The following is a 13,136-nucleotide window of genomic DNA, read 5'->3' on the forward strand; positions in this document are numbered from 1 at the left end:
CCTGAGTTGCAAACTTTGGGTAAATCATATGGTAGGTGAATTATATCTCAGTAATGCTGTTTTTTTTTTTTTTTTTTGAAAACACAGAACAGGGAAATGGGAGACACCTAGCCCTCCCTGGTCCACAGCGGTTCTAAAATCCAGCTAGGTAAATGTCAATGGTTTCGTGAAAAGTTTCTAACTGGGGTGGTTCTTCGTGGCTCTGGTCTCCGCCCTCTAGGCTCTTGGTTATGTCCTCTGAATCTTACTTTTCCATAAGAAATGACTTATATTTGTAGCCTCTTCCTGTCTGAATAAGGGCCCTGGTATTTTTCATTTTGAAATGTCTCTTTAGTCCACACCAATGCTCTTTCCGTTGATATGTTTTTCAGAGTTTTTATGTGTATTCTCACAGATCTCTTTGGGTTCACAACATTACAAACCATTCCCACAAATCTCTTTGAGACAGGGGTCTACCTTGAACTGCCTTTAAGTCAGGGGTTATATGAAAATATCTTTAAGAGTCTTACGAGCTGTACTGTCTAGGAGAGATGGTTCTTAGAATCACACTGAAAATTCTTCAAAGCCTTTTGGTCTAGCTCTGTGATTTGCAAAGTGTGGTCTCTGTAGTGGCAGCATTAATATCACCTGGACACTACAGAGGTCAGACCCCATTCCAGACCTGAAAATTGGGTGCAGCAGTCTGGGTTTTAACACCCATGCCTCAACCCCAGCTGAGTCTGGTGCACACAGAGTTTTAGAACCACTGGTCTAACATAGTCTATGAGGAACCAAGCACCTAACATCTTTGATAGCTCAAAAAAGGTTGAGGCCACATTTTACTGGCAGCCCAGGATTTGATCTTGGCCTTGAGCCATGTCTCACTTTGAGCTTACTTTGTGCTAAGATGCTGAAATGAGGAATGGTTTTATTTTGAACCCATCAAGTTTGGCTCCTCTATATTTCCTCTAAATTCTTCTTGAAAAGGAACCAAACGGTTCCTTTTTAGTTCATCTCACTACTCCTGTATTTTCTCATAGGCAGCTAACACGAACCACTTAGTACTTTCAGCATTCTTGCTGAAATTCTCCATAGTCTGATGCATGAGTCTGTTAGGTGCCCTTTCTATTTCCGTGCTATTGCATGCTTTGGGTTTGCTAGTTATTCTGTCAGTGCAGGATGTAGACTCCCTTTCTTTAGCCACCAGTGGCATTTCTTCATGTTTTTCAGATCTTTATTAACTGTCTCCTAGAGACCTTTCTTGATTCTGCCCATCACTGAGACTCAAGCTGGTATAGATTTTAGGTTTTTGTTACAGTCCCACTTCTGGTACCAAATTTTGTTATCTATTGCTGCCTAACAAATCACCGTCAAATTTCATGGCTTAAGGCAACAACTATTTTCTTGCTCACAGCTTTGGGATCTGGCTGGGGTTTGGTAAGGATGGCTCCTTTCTGGTCCGTGTGCTGTTTGCTGGGACAGCGTGATTAGAGCTGGAAGATTTATTTCCAAGGTTGCTCGCTTACAGGGCTGGCAACTTGGTGTTGACTGTTGACTGTCAGCTGTGATCTTAGCTGGAGTTGTCAACTGGACCTTCATTCTCTTCCATGGGGGCCTTTCTCATGCATGTGGCTCTTTGGACTTTCTCATAATGTGGCAGCTGGACTCCAAAAAGAAGGAAGCAGAAGTTGCCAGACCTCTTAAACATTTAGCTCAGAGCTGGTGCAATGTCATTTCTGTTCTTTTCTGTTGGATGGAGTCATTCAAAGAGGTGATAAATGACCCTGCCTCTTGGTATGAAAATAGTGGCAAAGAATTTGAGGCTGTCATCAACCCGCTCCAGTCTGTTAGGGATATATTTTGTTTGTTTGTTTGTTTGTAGTATTGGAAAGGCACTCTTGGCTTAAGTTATAAGTTGGTGAAAAGTAATTGTTAGTTGGAGAAAGTTTCAAGCTTTGGAAGGAGGCTAAGAGAAACATTTACATATAACTAGCCTCTCAATGTTTGTGGAAATTTTATTTTTTTATTATTATTTAAAAATTTTACTTGTGTATGTGTGTTTTATTTTTTTTTTATTTAATTTTTTTTTCAACGTTTATTTATTTTTGGGACAGAGAGAGACAGAGCACGAACGGGGGAGGGGCGGAGAGAGGGAGACACAGAATCGGAAACAAGCTCCAGGCTCTGAGCCATCAGCCCAGAGCCTGACGCGGGGCTCAAACTCACGGACCGCGAGACTGTGACCCGGCTGAAGTTGGATGCTTAACCGACTGCGCCACCCAGGCGCCCCTGTGTATGTGTGTTTTAATCAAAGCAGTGGGAAAACCTCATCAGATTTTTTTTTTTAATTTAGGTTTTAGTTAACAGGAGTAGAATTCAATGTGTTTGTGTAAATTATATTTTTTTAAATGTTTATTTTGAGACAGAGTGCAAGTCAGGAAGGGGCATAGAGAGAGCGAGAGAGAAAATCCCAAGCAGGCTCTGCTTCTGTCAGCATAGAGCCTGATGCGGGGCCTGAATCCACAAACTGAGATCACAACCTGAGCCGAAATCAAGAGTCGGACGTTCAACTGACTAAACCACCCAGGCACCCCTGTGGAGATTTTAAATGTTGTATTTCACTGGTTGACAAAAGTCATTTTTTTTCCCATGGAATTAAACTCATTAACAGAATATAGTCTTTAGCACTTGGGTTATGCCAAGATTTGTATGTGACAGGGATGTCTGAATGCTTTTATATATTTTAATTGGTCTGAAAATTGAGCTAGTTATTTTTGGTAAAGGTTGTCTTATATATTACCAAAGGTAGAGAAATAACCCCTTTCTATAGACTTTCCTCCCTAGAGTCAGGACTAAATGCTGTTCAGGAGTTGTGAACAATGAAAGGCAAACTCACTGCATTGTAGAAATGATTGTGGTAAAGGCAGACGTGAATAGTGGGGGGAAAGAATTCCCAAGATTTTCTACCATTTGGAGCTTTTGCAGCTGTTTCCAGATTGGTAAGAGAGGACAAGACCGATGGCAGAAACTCCCTCTGGTTCTGCTTATTCACCCAAATTATGTACGAAGTTTGCTCATACAGGCTCATAAGTGGCTTCCTGAATGTGTAAAGCACTTATGTTAGTAAATTTTTCTCTATCCACATTGGAACTCCATCAAAAAAAAAAAAAAATCAGACTTAGTGCTTTATTACAATAGTGATTCAACAGAGTTTAAATACGGCTTACAGGCATATTTTAAAATTAATAGAATCTGACTGGTATTAAATCTTTGACCTTTAGTTCCTATTTTTACTTAGAATTGAACATTTGATTGAATGCTTTTGGTTTGGGTTATAATCTTTTTTTTTTTTAATGTTTATTTATTTTGAAAGAGATTGAGTGAGCAAGTGGAGAGGGGCAGAGAGAGAGGGTGAGAGGGAATCCCAAGCAGGCTCCATGCTCAGCACAGAACCCGACACCAGGCTCAATCTCACAACCGTGAGATCATGACCTGAGCCGAAATCGAGAGTTGGATCCGCTTAACCCACTGAGCCACCCACGTACCTCTAGTTTGGGTTGTACATTATCTTAATAATACTGATAAGATATTGTTAAACATAAGTTGAATATTTTTTCTCTAATTCGATCATTTGTAAAAATGGGGCAGCACTACTTTCCCTTACTTTTAGTTTTTCACTCTCCTACATGTAAGTAGTTGTCAAGTTGACTAGTAATGTACTTCCTCCTTTTTTGTTCTTTCCTTGATTCTTCTCTTTATGTTTGTCTTCCTTACTCTCCTCATACCCTACCAAATCTGGTGGAGTGACCTATTCAGGAGGGAAATTATGGATAGTATGGATAAGATGACATGATACATGTGTTTAGAAGAATCCTTCTAGATGCCATTGTCAAACTTCCCTGGCATGATGCTCATGACCAACAGTTTAGAAGATGATAACATGCATATGTAATGCACAGGTTTGATACATAGAAGAAATATAATCAAAAAAGGGAAGAAGTGCTGCATATAACTGGAGGGTATGTACTCTATCCTTTAAGCTTCCAATCTGTCCTTTTTACAGTTTTACTTGCAAAATTCCCTGTGGTGCCTTTTTATTTCTTTGTAAATTATGTGAAGCCAGCCTTTCAGCAAAATCTGCTTATTTGCCCCAAATAAATGTGTTTATGCGATTCCTGATTTTTAATTTTAGTTACTCCAGATCTCTTTGGTTTCCAAAACCTGTTTGACCTATCACTTTTTATTTTGGTAGCATTTATAAGCTATTTCTGGGTCATTGTTTGGGTTGTATTTAGAAGATATACCCATGAAAACTACAAAGTGCTGATGACAGAAATAAAGAAATAAAAATCTAAGACATATTGTGTTCGTGGATTGGAAGACTCTTAATAAAGATGACAGTTCTCCCAAATTGCTGTATGTAGGTTTAATACAGTTCCTGTTAAAATGCTAGCAAGATTTTTTTATGGGTGTAGATAAGATTATTCTAAAAATTTACATGGAAAGGCAAAGTAACCAAAACAGCTAAAAAATAAAAATTAAAAAAAAAAACAACAGTTTTGAGAAGGAAGCATAATGCGGGGAGAATCACTCTAAGACATTATGTAGCTACAGTAATCAAGACTGGTATTGTCAGAGTGAGAAACAAATAGGTCAGTGCGACAGAATTGAAAACCCAGATTTAGCCCCACACAAGTAGGGGGCTTTTGCCAAAGGTGCAAAAGTAATACAGTGTGTCTTTTAAACAAATAATATTAGAGCAATTGGATGTCTGGAATAAAAAAATAACTTCAACCTAAACCTTAGACTATATATGTGAATTAACTCAAAATAAGTCATTAATTTAAACGTAAGACATAAAACTGTAAACTATTTAAAACATTTTTTAAACAGCGTGTGTCTATTTTTGAGAGAGAGAGAGACAGAGTGTGAGTGGGGAGGGGCAGAAGGAGAAGGAGACACAGAATCCGAAGCAGGCTCCAGTCTCTGAGCTGTCAGCATAGAGCCCGACGTGGGGCTCAAACTCACGAACTGTGAGATCATGGCCTGAGCCGAAGTCAGACACTCAACCAACTGAGCCACCCAGCTGCCCCATAACTATAAAACTTTTAAAAGAAAACCTAGGAGAAAATCTTCTAGACCTAGGACTTACCAAAAAGTTCTTAACCATGATCCCAAAAGCATAAATCATAAAAGCAAAAAATGGATAAGTAGGATTTCATCAGTTTAAAACTTTTGGCTGTGTGACTGTTAAAATGGCAAAAAGACAAGCTATAGGCTGGAAAAAATATTTGAGAACCCAATGTTTGACAAAGAACTCTATCTAGGATATATATAAAGACCTCTCAAAACTGAGCAGGAAAACGAAAACCCTAACAATCTCACTAGAAAATGGGCAAACAACATGAAGATATTCAGATGATAAATGAGGATAGGCACGTGTGGACACTCATCATACAATCTAGCAGTCGTACTTCTGAGCATTTATCCCAGAGAAATGAAAACTTAGATCCACACTAAGACCGTACAAGAATGTTCATAGCAATTTTATTTGTCGTTGCCAAAAACTGTAAGCAATTTAATGGTCATTAACATGTGAATGGCTGAACTGACTTTAGTACAACTGCACTATGGAATTCTACACAGCAGTACAAAGGAACAGCCTATTGATACACGGAAAAACCCGAGAGGGTCCTAAGACCATTATGCTGAATGAAACAAGCCAATGTCAGTCACACACAGTGTGTTTCCACTATATACAGTGTTCTGTAGATGACTACATGATAGGAATAGGGAACAGAATAGTGGCTGCCAGAGGTTAGGAACAGTGAAGAGAAAGGTGTTGGTGATGACGAGGAGTGGCTAACATGAAGGAGCTCTTAGTGATGGCAGAATCCTTGAGTGTTGTGATTGTGGTTGTGCTGATGCAGATCTATACCAGTGATAAAGTGGCACAGAACTAAACACACATATTGTGCCAAAGTCGGTTTCCTGGTTTTGATATTGTACTATAGTAATATAATATGATGTAATCATTAGGGGAAACTGGACCTCTCTGTACTATTTTTGCAATTTCCTGTGAGTCTATAATAATTCAAAATAAAAAGTTAAAAAAAAAAGATAGCCAGACCTTAGGCCTAAGCTGTCCGTCAGCCACTGGTTGCTTTTAAAATTAAAATTTAAATGCACTAAAATGATGTTAACTTAATTCCCTGGTTACTTGTTTCAAGTGCTCACGTGGCTACCTTATTATATAGCACAAATACAGAACACATCCATCACCACAGAAATTCAGTTGGCGGTGTGAGTTCAGACCAGATCCTCTACGGTGCCAATTCCCATATGTGTCAGTAGCTACGTGTTTCTTAGTGAACTGTCTTAAAGTTATAAGTCAAAAGATAATGGTCTGTACCAATAAAATTTAAATAGAAGAAATGGATTTAACATGATGCTTTTTGAAAATGTCATACTTTTTGAGGCTATATACCATATTTTAATAAAAGGAAATGAAACTTTGCTTCATGTTTGAAATAGGAATAAGCTTTTTCCTTATTTGCCAAAGCAGTTGGAGTTTCTTCCCATAATCACAATATAAAATATATATGAAATGGGAAAAATATAGAGGAGGGACAAGTAGAGGAAAGAGATCAGCAAAAAATAAATAAATAAATAAATAAATATTTGAAATATCTCATACTTGTTGTTTTTCATTTCTTAGCGACCAGTCTACCAATGGTAGCTCGCTATTGCAGAGGAAGCGTGGTTTAGCAACCAGACCTTAAACCAGAATTATATTTCTAGCTCAAAGTGACCTTGAGAAAGTGACAAATGTGCTCTTCCCATTTTCATGACCAATAATCAAACTAAGATAAAACCGACTATTGCTTGGGTGGGCTATGGGGTGAATTATTCATAATGATCCTACTTTTGTAGGATCATTGGTCAAATATTGGCTTCCAAGTAGATTAAAAAAAAAGTTTTGGGGAATTTGGTTATGAAAAGGTCACATGAAGTAGGAAGGGGAAGTTTACCAGGTATGAACAGTTTTAGGTTTTGAGCTTGGAGTTAAATACAAGAAAGCGCAGACAGGGTAAAAAGTTTTCTTAGTTTGTACCAGCTTAATAATTTCAAGAAGTCTCTGGGAGACTAAGCAGACGTTTGGATTTTAGAGACCAGGTTTTGAAGTTAAACAACGCAGGGTCTGAATCACAGTTCTTCTGGGAGCTGCTTACCATTATTTTCCACTTTTACGATCTGTAAAATGGGGCCCCTGACATCTTTGTTATGGTCGTTATGAGAAGGACACATAAGTATACAGCTGTAGTTACTGATGATAATTTTTATTTTATCAAGACATGGCATTGGATGATGGTGTTAGGAGCAAATAAATAGCTCTTTTTGCTTTTCTAAAGATTTATTTTTAGCCCCATAATGTTTTTTGGAGGTAGGGTACTAATTTTAGCTTTATAACACATTGGTTGATAATCATGGTTTCTAAAGCCACTTTCAAATTTAATTAGTATCTAGAGTATGACTAAATTGATCAAAATCACTTGATTTAAAGCCAAGACACATAAATCTGTTTTTATAAAATATAAACAGCCAAACTGAAAAAAAAAACCCACACATTTATGAGAGAAATGTTATTTCAGTGCAATTTTTGCAACCCATTTCTACAACTATAGCCACATAATATCTGAAGTGAACAATAATGAGAAGGCTTAATTATAAAGATTAATTATAAAAAATATTCATTATACAAGGTCAAATTATCAGAAAATATTTTGTACGAATTTTCTTTTTTCTTTGCTTACTACTCTGCTAAAAACATTGAAAAAAAAAAAAGGTCAAGAACCAGAGCCACCATACTCATTAGGACCCTTCCGGCCTTGGTAATGTAGCGGAGGAGGACGGTTGCAATTTTAGGCAATAGTTCACTGGCATGTGGTCAGTTTGAAGGGAACCAAAAATGCTGACATCCTCATTTGACTTCATCACCCAAGACTGAGTACATACACCAACACTTCCTGTGCAAACCTACCCTGACTCTGCAGAGGACACCCCAACCCTTGGCTGATCTGGGTGGGGAGGGTGGCTTGGATCGGTGACGTTTGCAAAGCATTCGTCCTCAGTTGGATACCACCACTACTGTATGAACATGCCATTTCTCTTTATCTTTCACTTCATAGAGATCAGCTTTCAAAGCTGATAATAATATTCACTGACAGCAAGAGATTGTTGCCAGTACGTGACTTGCCCTGAAAATCACCACTCCTTGAAAGTACACCAGAAAACAGCATGTTTGAGAAAGAACTAATTCAGAAATGTACTTTAAAAAGTCTGTAAGAAGATCTGGAATGTTTATAGCTTGTCTCCCTGATGTCAGTATGTCTACACCTACCTTAGCACCCTTGGCCTCAGTTTTCTCATCCATATAATGAGAGGATTTCTAAATTTCTAAGACTTTGTGATTTTAATGTATTTTGCCAAGTAGTTTCCTCCATGATTGCACTTGTTGATTCATAAGCTACATTAAATGCTTTTTCTATGCATCAAAATTTCCTCAAGTATTATCAAATTCTTTAAGGTAATCTACTATTTTCAGTTTGTCATTCTTTCAGACACATAGTAGTTTGAAAAAGTGATATTGCAAAGTGAACTTAGTCTTGGTGTTAGACTTTGATGCTGACAACAACATCTAAATAGCACATGAAACGGAAATTAACATTGGGATTATTATGTAAATGCTGAACTCATGTTGTAGTAAATAATTAGGTGTTTTTAAATTTTTTCTGATGTTTGTTTATTTTTGAGAAAGACAGAGACAAAGTGTGAGTGGGGGAGGGCAGAGAGGGAGACACAGAATCTGAAGCAGGCTCCAGGCTGGGAGCTGTCAGCACAGAGCCCAGTGCGGGGCTTGAACTCACAAACTGCGAGATCATGACCTGAGCCGAAGTCGGACACTTAACCAACTGAGCCATCCAGGCGCCGCCCCTGGGTGTTTGAGATGTCTGTGTGAATTATGAAGTAAAGCATGGACTTCAGTAATTTTCCCTTATAAACGTGGCAAGGATGAGAAATTTGCTCATTCGCAACTTTCCTTCTTTATTTTTTATTTGTTACAGTTTATTTTGAGACAGAGACAGTGCACACGAGCAAATAGGGGGAGGAGCAGAGAGAGGGGAGGTGGAGAGAGAGAGAGAATGAATGAATGAATGAATGAATGAATGAATGAATGAATCCCAAGCAGGCTCCATGCTGTCAGCACAGAGCCCATCGTGGGGCTCGAAGCTGCAAACTGAGATTGTGACCTGAGCCGAAATGAAGAGTTGGATTGTCAACCAGCTGAGCCATCTAGGTACCGCCCCCTGCCCCTTATCTCCTTTAAAATCCTGATGCTTTTATGAAGTTATTTGGGATTGTTAGGTGACCTAGGAAAGGAATAGAAGGGTCTTTTGCTCCAGAGAGGCAGAGAGCTTAAACACCCTTTCACTGTCTTTCGCTATTTGACATTTCTTATGACTTCTAATGAATATGAAAACAATTTCTAAGACCTTTTAAAACCTATTTTTAAAGGATAGTCTGTTTTAAATCTAAAGGCTGTAACTACAGTAAAGTCACATGTCCTTGGGCCCATCCTTCCCATTCCACCATAGTATTGAAGAGCTCTCTCACTGCATTTTGAAATACCTTCATGGAATTTTGAAATGCCGTACTTGCGTAGGTCTTTGAAACTGCATCAGTGCTAGAAGAGTTATGAAACCTAGTTCTGCACTTCCCATTAGTTAGTTCTTCATGTCAAATGGAGGATGTGTGCGTGTCTGGTGTCTAAATACAGACCTGTAGGTTTTACCCATAAATTATAGATACAAATAATTCCTCCACAAGCAGGAAATAAGTATGATTGATCAGAAGAATAAAAGGCAGCACTGGATGTTGTTGGAAAAAGATCCTTTATGGGGGGCTGTGAGTATTTTATTTTTGCAATTTCTATTTCCGAGGTATCTCAGGTTAAAAACGTGAAGTTTTGAATATACAAAGTAGGTGAGTAGATGAAGTAACTGGTTTTTGTCTTTTTGATTACTATTAAATGATAAGTCATTTTTTCACTACTGAAATTATCACAGCTCTTGTTTAGAATGGTTTTGTGGTGTGGTTTTAGGACATAATGTACTTTATGGTCCATATGTGATTCCTTGAGGTAATGGCCTTTCTCTGTAGGATTCATGGCATAGCAATGTTCTCTGAGAGTGGTGAATGTAAGCTGTGCTTTGAGTGAAACTGTTGACCTTTCTGATCTGAGACTTTTTATGTTAAGCTTTTTCCTTCTATTTCTAATTTCCATTTCTTGCCTTCTTTGGTTTCTAATACAGAAAAACTATACTTTAGTCAATTTCTTAGAACTTATTTGTGTACTTAATATTCTCTTAGTCATCAGTTATTTGGGAATAAAATTCTCTCTACTACTAAAACATTAGCAAAGTACATTGGCAATGTGCAAGTTTAAGGATTTCTTGAAATTACATACTAGGATCTGAAGTCCAGTTTACTAGATCCTTCTGTCATTGGGGCTATAATGTTCTCCTGGTCTTTTGTAGTTAACTGAAAAGCCACTTTAAGTAAATGTGTTTGTTCAGAAAAACAATTTTAAACAGATTTTTCTTGATAAGAAAGAAAATAAACATCTAGGTGTAACTATTGCCAACATTTTGATGTATGTTTCTTTGTATCTGTTTTACAGAGTTGGGGTCCTATTTTTATTTTTTTAATTTTTAAAAAATCTTTATTTATTTTTGAGAGAGAGAGAGAGAGAGAGAGACCGAGCACAAGCAGGGGAGGAATAGAGAGAGAAGGAGACACAGAATCTGAAGCAGGCTCTGGACTCTGAGCTGTCAGCACAGAGCCCGACATGGGGCTTGATTCATGAACCGTGAGATGATGACCAGAGCCGATGTTGGTCGCTTAACCGACTGAGCCACCACCCAGGTGCCCCAGTTGGGGTCCTATTTTATGTGGATCCCCTCCCATGTAACATGGAATTATCTCATGTTACTAAAAATTCTTAGTAAAAATTCAATAGTTGTGTGATTCTGTTAAAAAGTATTACTTTAGTTAACATGTCCTCTATTGTTAGATATTTAAATTTTTTTCAATATTTTGGATTATAAATAAGTGAGGACACCATCATATTTAATTAAAGACTATCTTGCAAAGTGCCTGGGGTGGGGGAAATCTCACTGTACTTATATTCTTGATTTATCATATAGCCTGACCTTAGAATTTTAAGGAAAAACACTGAATTAGGATTTTAAACAAATGTGTTGGGTGCAATGCTGGCTTAAACTTATGGATCTCACATTTTTTTAAACTTTTACTTCTGTGTGTCAGGCAGTCTATGCACTTGCTGTTTTTCAAAGGTGGGGGGCATTGCTTTATTTAGAGAAATAAACTGGAGTGGAATTTGTAGAACTTTTGCAAATAAATGGTTCATTGAAGAAAACTGAAAGAGGACTCCCCTAACTAAGGTTGGTTCTTCTATGTACAACCTCATGTAAATGGAAAACTAGATCCATGCAACAAAATAAATCAAGCATGGGCTATAAAAATATGGTGCCTGGGAAAAAAACAGATTCACAAGGCTTTGGCCAAAGTTTTTCTTTGTTTTACTAGGTTAGAAATGGACTGGGATTCTCCCTGTAATTCAGCCACAGAAGAAAGAAAAAGCTTCTTGTTCTTCATTCCCATTGTATAGAGCCCCTATGTCACTGACTTGCACCAAGATGGACTACTGACCTTTCTTGTGGAATGAATAGAACTGAGTTTAGAGTACTTTGAAATACTCATAATTTCTTAACTATATCTTACTTTTAAAACTTAATAGGCATAATAATTAATTTTAATAGACTAGAACTAGCTAGGGTGTATGAATATAAAGTCAAAATATAAAAGTTTGGAGCCTTACTCTTCAAGGAGTTATTTTGGATCAGCAAATTTGATTTCAAGCAGCACCTGGGTGGCTCAGTCAGTTAAGCATCCAACTCTTTATTTCAGCTCATGTTATGATCACAGTGTCATAGGATCAAGCCCTGTGTCGCGCTTTGTGCTGAGCGTGGAGCCTGCTTGAGTTTCTCTCCCTCTTTCTCTCTCTCTCTCCCTCTCTCCCTCTCTCCCTCTTACCTTCTCTCCCACTTGTGCTCTCTCTCTCTCTCTAAAAATAAATAAAATAAAAAAATGTTTTAATTTGATTTCAAGATTTCAGAAGATTTTTTTTCTTTGCCCTGCCTCTGCCTTCCCCTTACTAGTTTAGATGGTAATACAAGTTAATATCCTGACTTTTCTTTATAAGTGAGTAAAATATTACTGACTATGTGTTATACTTAGAAATAGCCATTTCTCCTAATATTTATTATAACTTTAAAATTTAGGATCTGGTTGCTACGAAATACCAGATCTTATACACACACACACACATATATACATATTTTATATTAAAAAGAAGTCAAAGTGAGATTTACTACAGGACTATATGTTTTATTCTCTAACGACAAGTATGAATAGACTTATTTTTAAGACTAAAGAAGACTCAGGATTACGCTCACAACCATAGTAATAATAAGGGACTTTTGTCCCCATTTTCATTCTTTTGTTTTTTGGGCATTATAACCTGCACGTGCTTCTCTTCAGAGTGCATACAGTGCACTTAGTGTTCTCTAAGGATCAACTTTGTAACTGAACCAGTTGGACTCCTATCCAGTTTATACACTTGTTGGCATTTCTCCTGCCCATTTGTTTAATCTTTCCAACTCATTTGATCCTCTGGCATTAGTACTGACAGCTGCAATTGCATGTGGGTTTATAAAGTAGCTGAATAATAAAATGCCATGACCTGGTTCTTGTATAGTTTCACCGATGACTGAGTTGGCAATGCTACAAATTGGTTTGGCAGGTCAGGTGGAACATTATCTTTACAGGAAAAGAGTTTATGTATAAAAAAGACTGGTATTGATCCTGAGTGATAGAAGTGTTGTTGCCTAAATCCCAGTCTTACTGTTTACTGAACACCTATTAGACATAGTGCTTTGCTTTATAGGCACATTATTTCTAATCCTCAGAATTGTCTTGTAAGATGGTTATGACCCTGTTTTTCAGATGGAGAA

General features: G+C 37.6%; 1 protein-coding gene across 9 annotated transcripts in view; it reads left to right on the forward strand.

Moving 5' to 3' along the window:
- Window positions 1-13,136, forward strand: part of FGD4 (FYVE, RhoGEF and PH domain containing 4) — a 241,470-nt gene that overhangs the window by 62,278 nt on the left and 166,056 nt on the right. Inside the window, exon 1 of one of the 9 annotated variants that reach the window (XM_047866424.1) lies at window positions 9,791-9,945. The exons of the other annotated variants lie outside the window; for them this stretch is intronic. Coding sequence (XP_047722380.1) covers window positions 9,936-9,945 — 10 coding nt within the window. The 5' untranslated portion in view covers window positions 9,791-9,935. Of the gene's footprint in view, window positions 1-9,790; window positions 9,946-13,136 lie in introns of those variants that run through there. 9 annotated transcript variants of the gene reach the window in all.

The sequence above is a fragment of the Prionailurus viverrinus genome, chromosome B4 (genome assembly GCF_022837055.1).
Source record: "Prionailurus viverrinus isolate Anna chromosome B4, UM_Priviv_1.0, whole genome shotgun sequence".
NCBI lineage: Eukaryota > Metazoa > Chordata > Mammalia > Carnivora > Felidae > Prionailurus > Prionailurus viverrinus.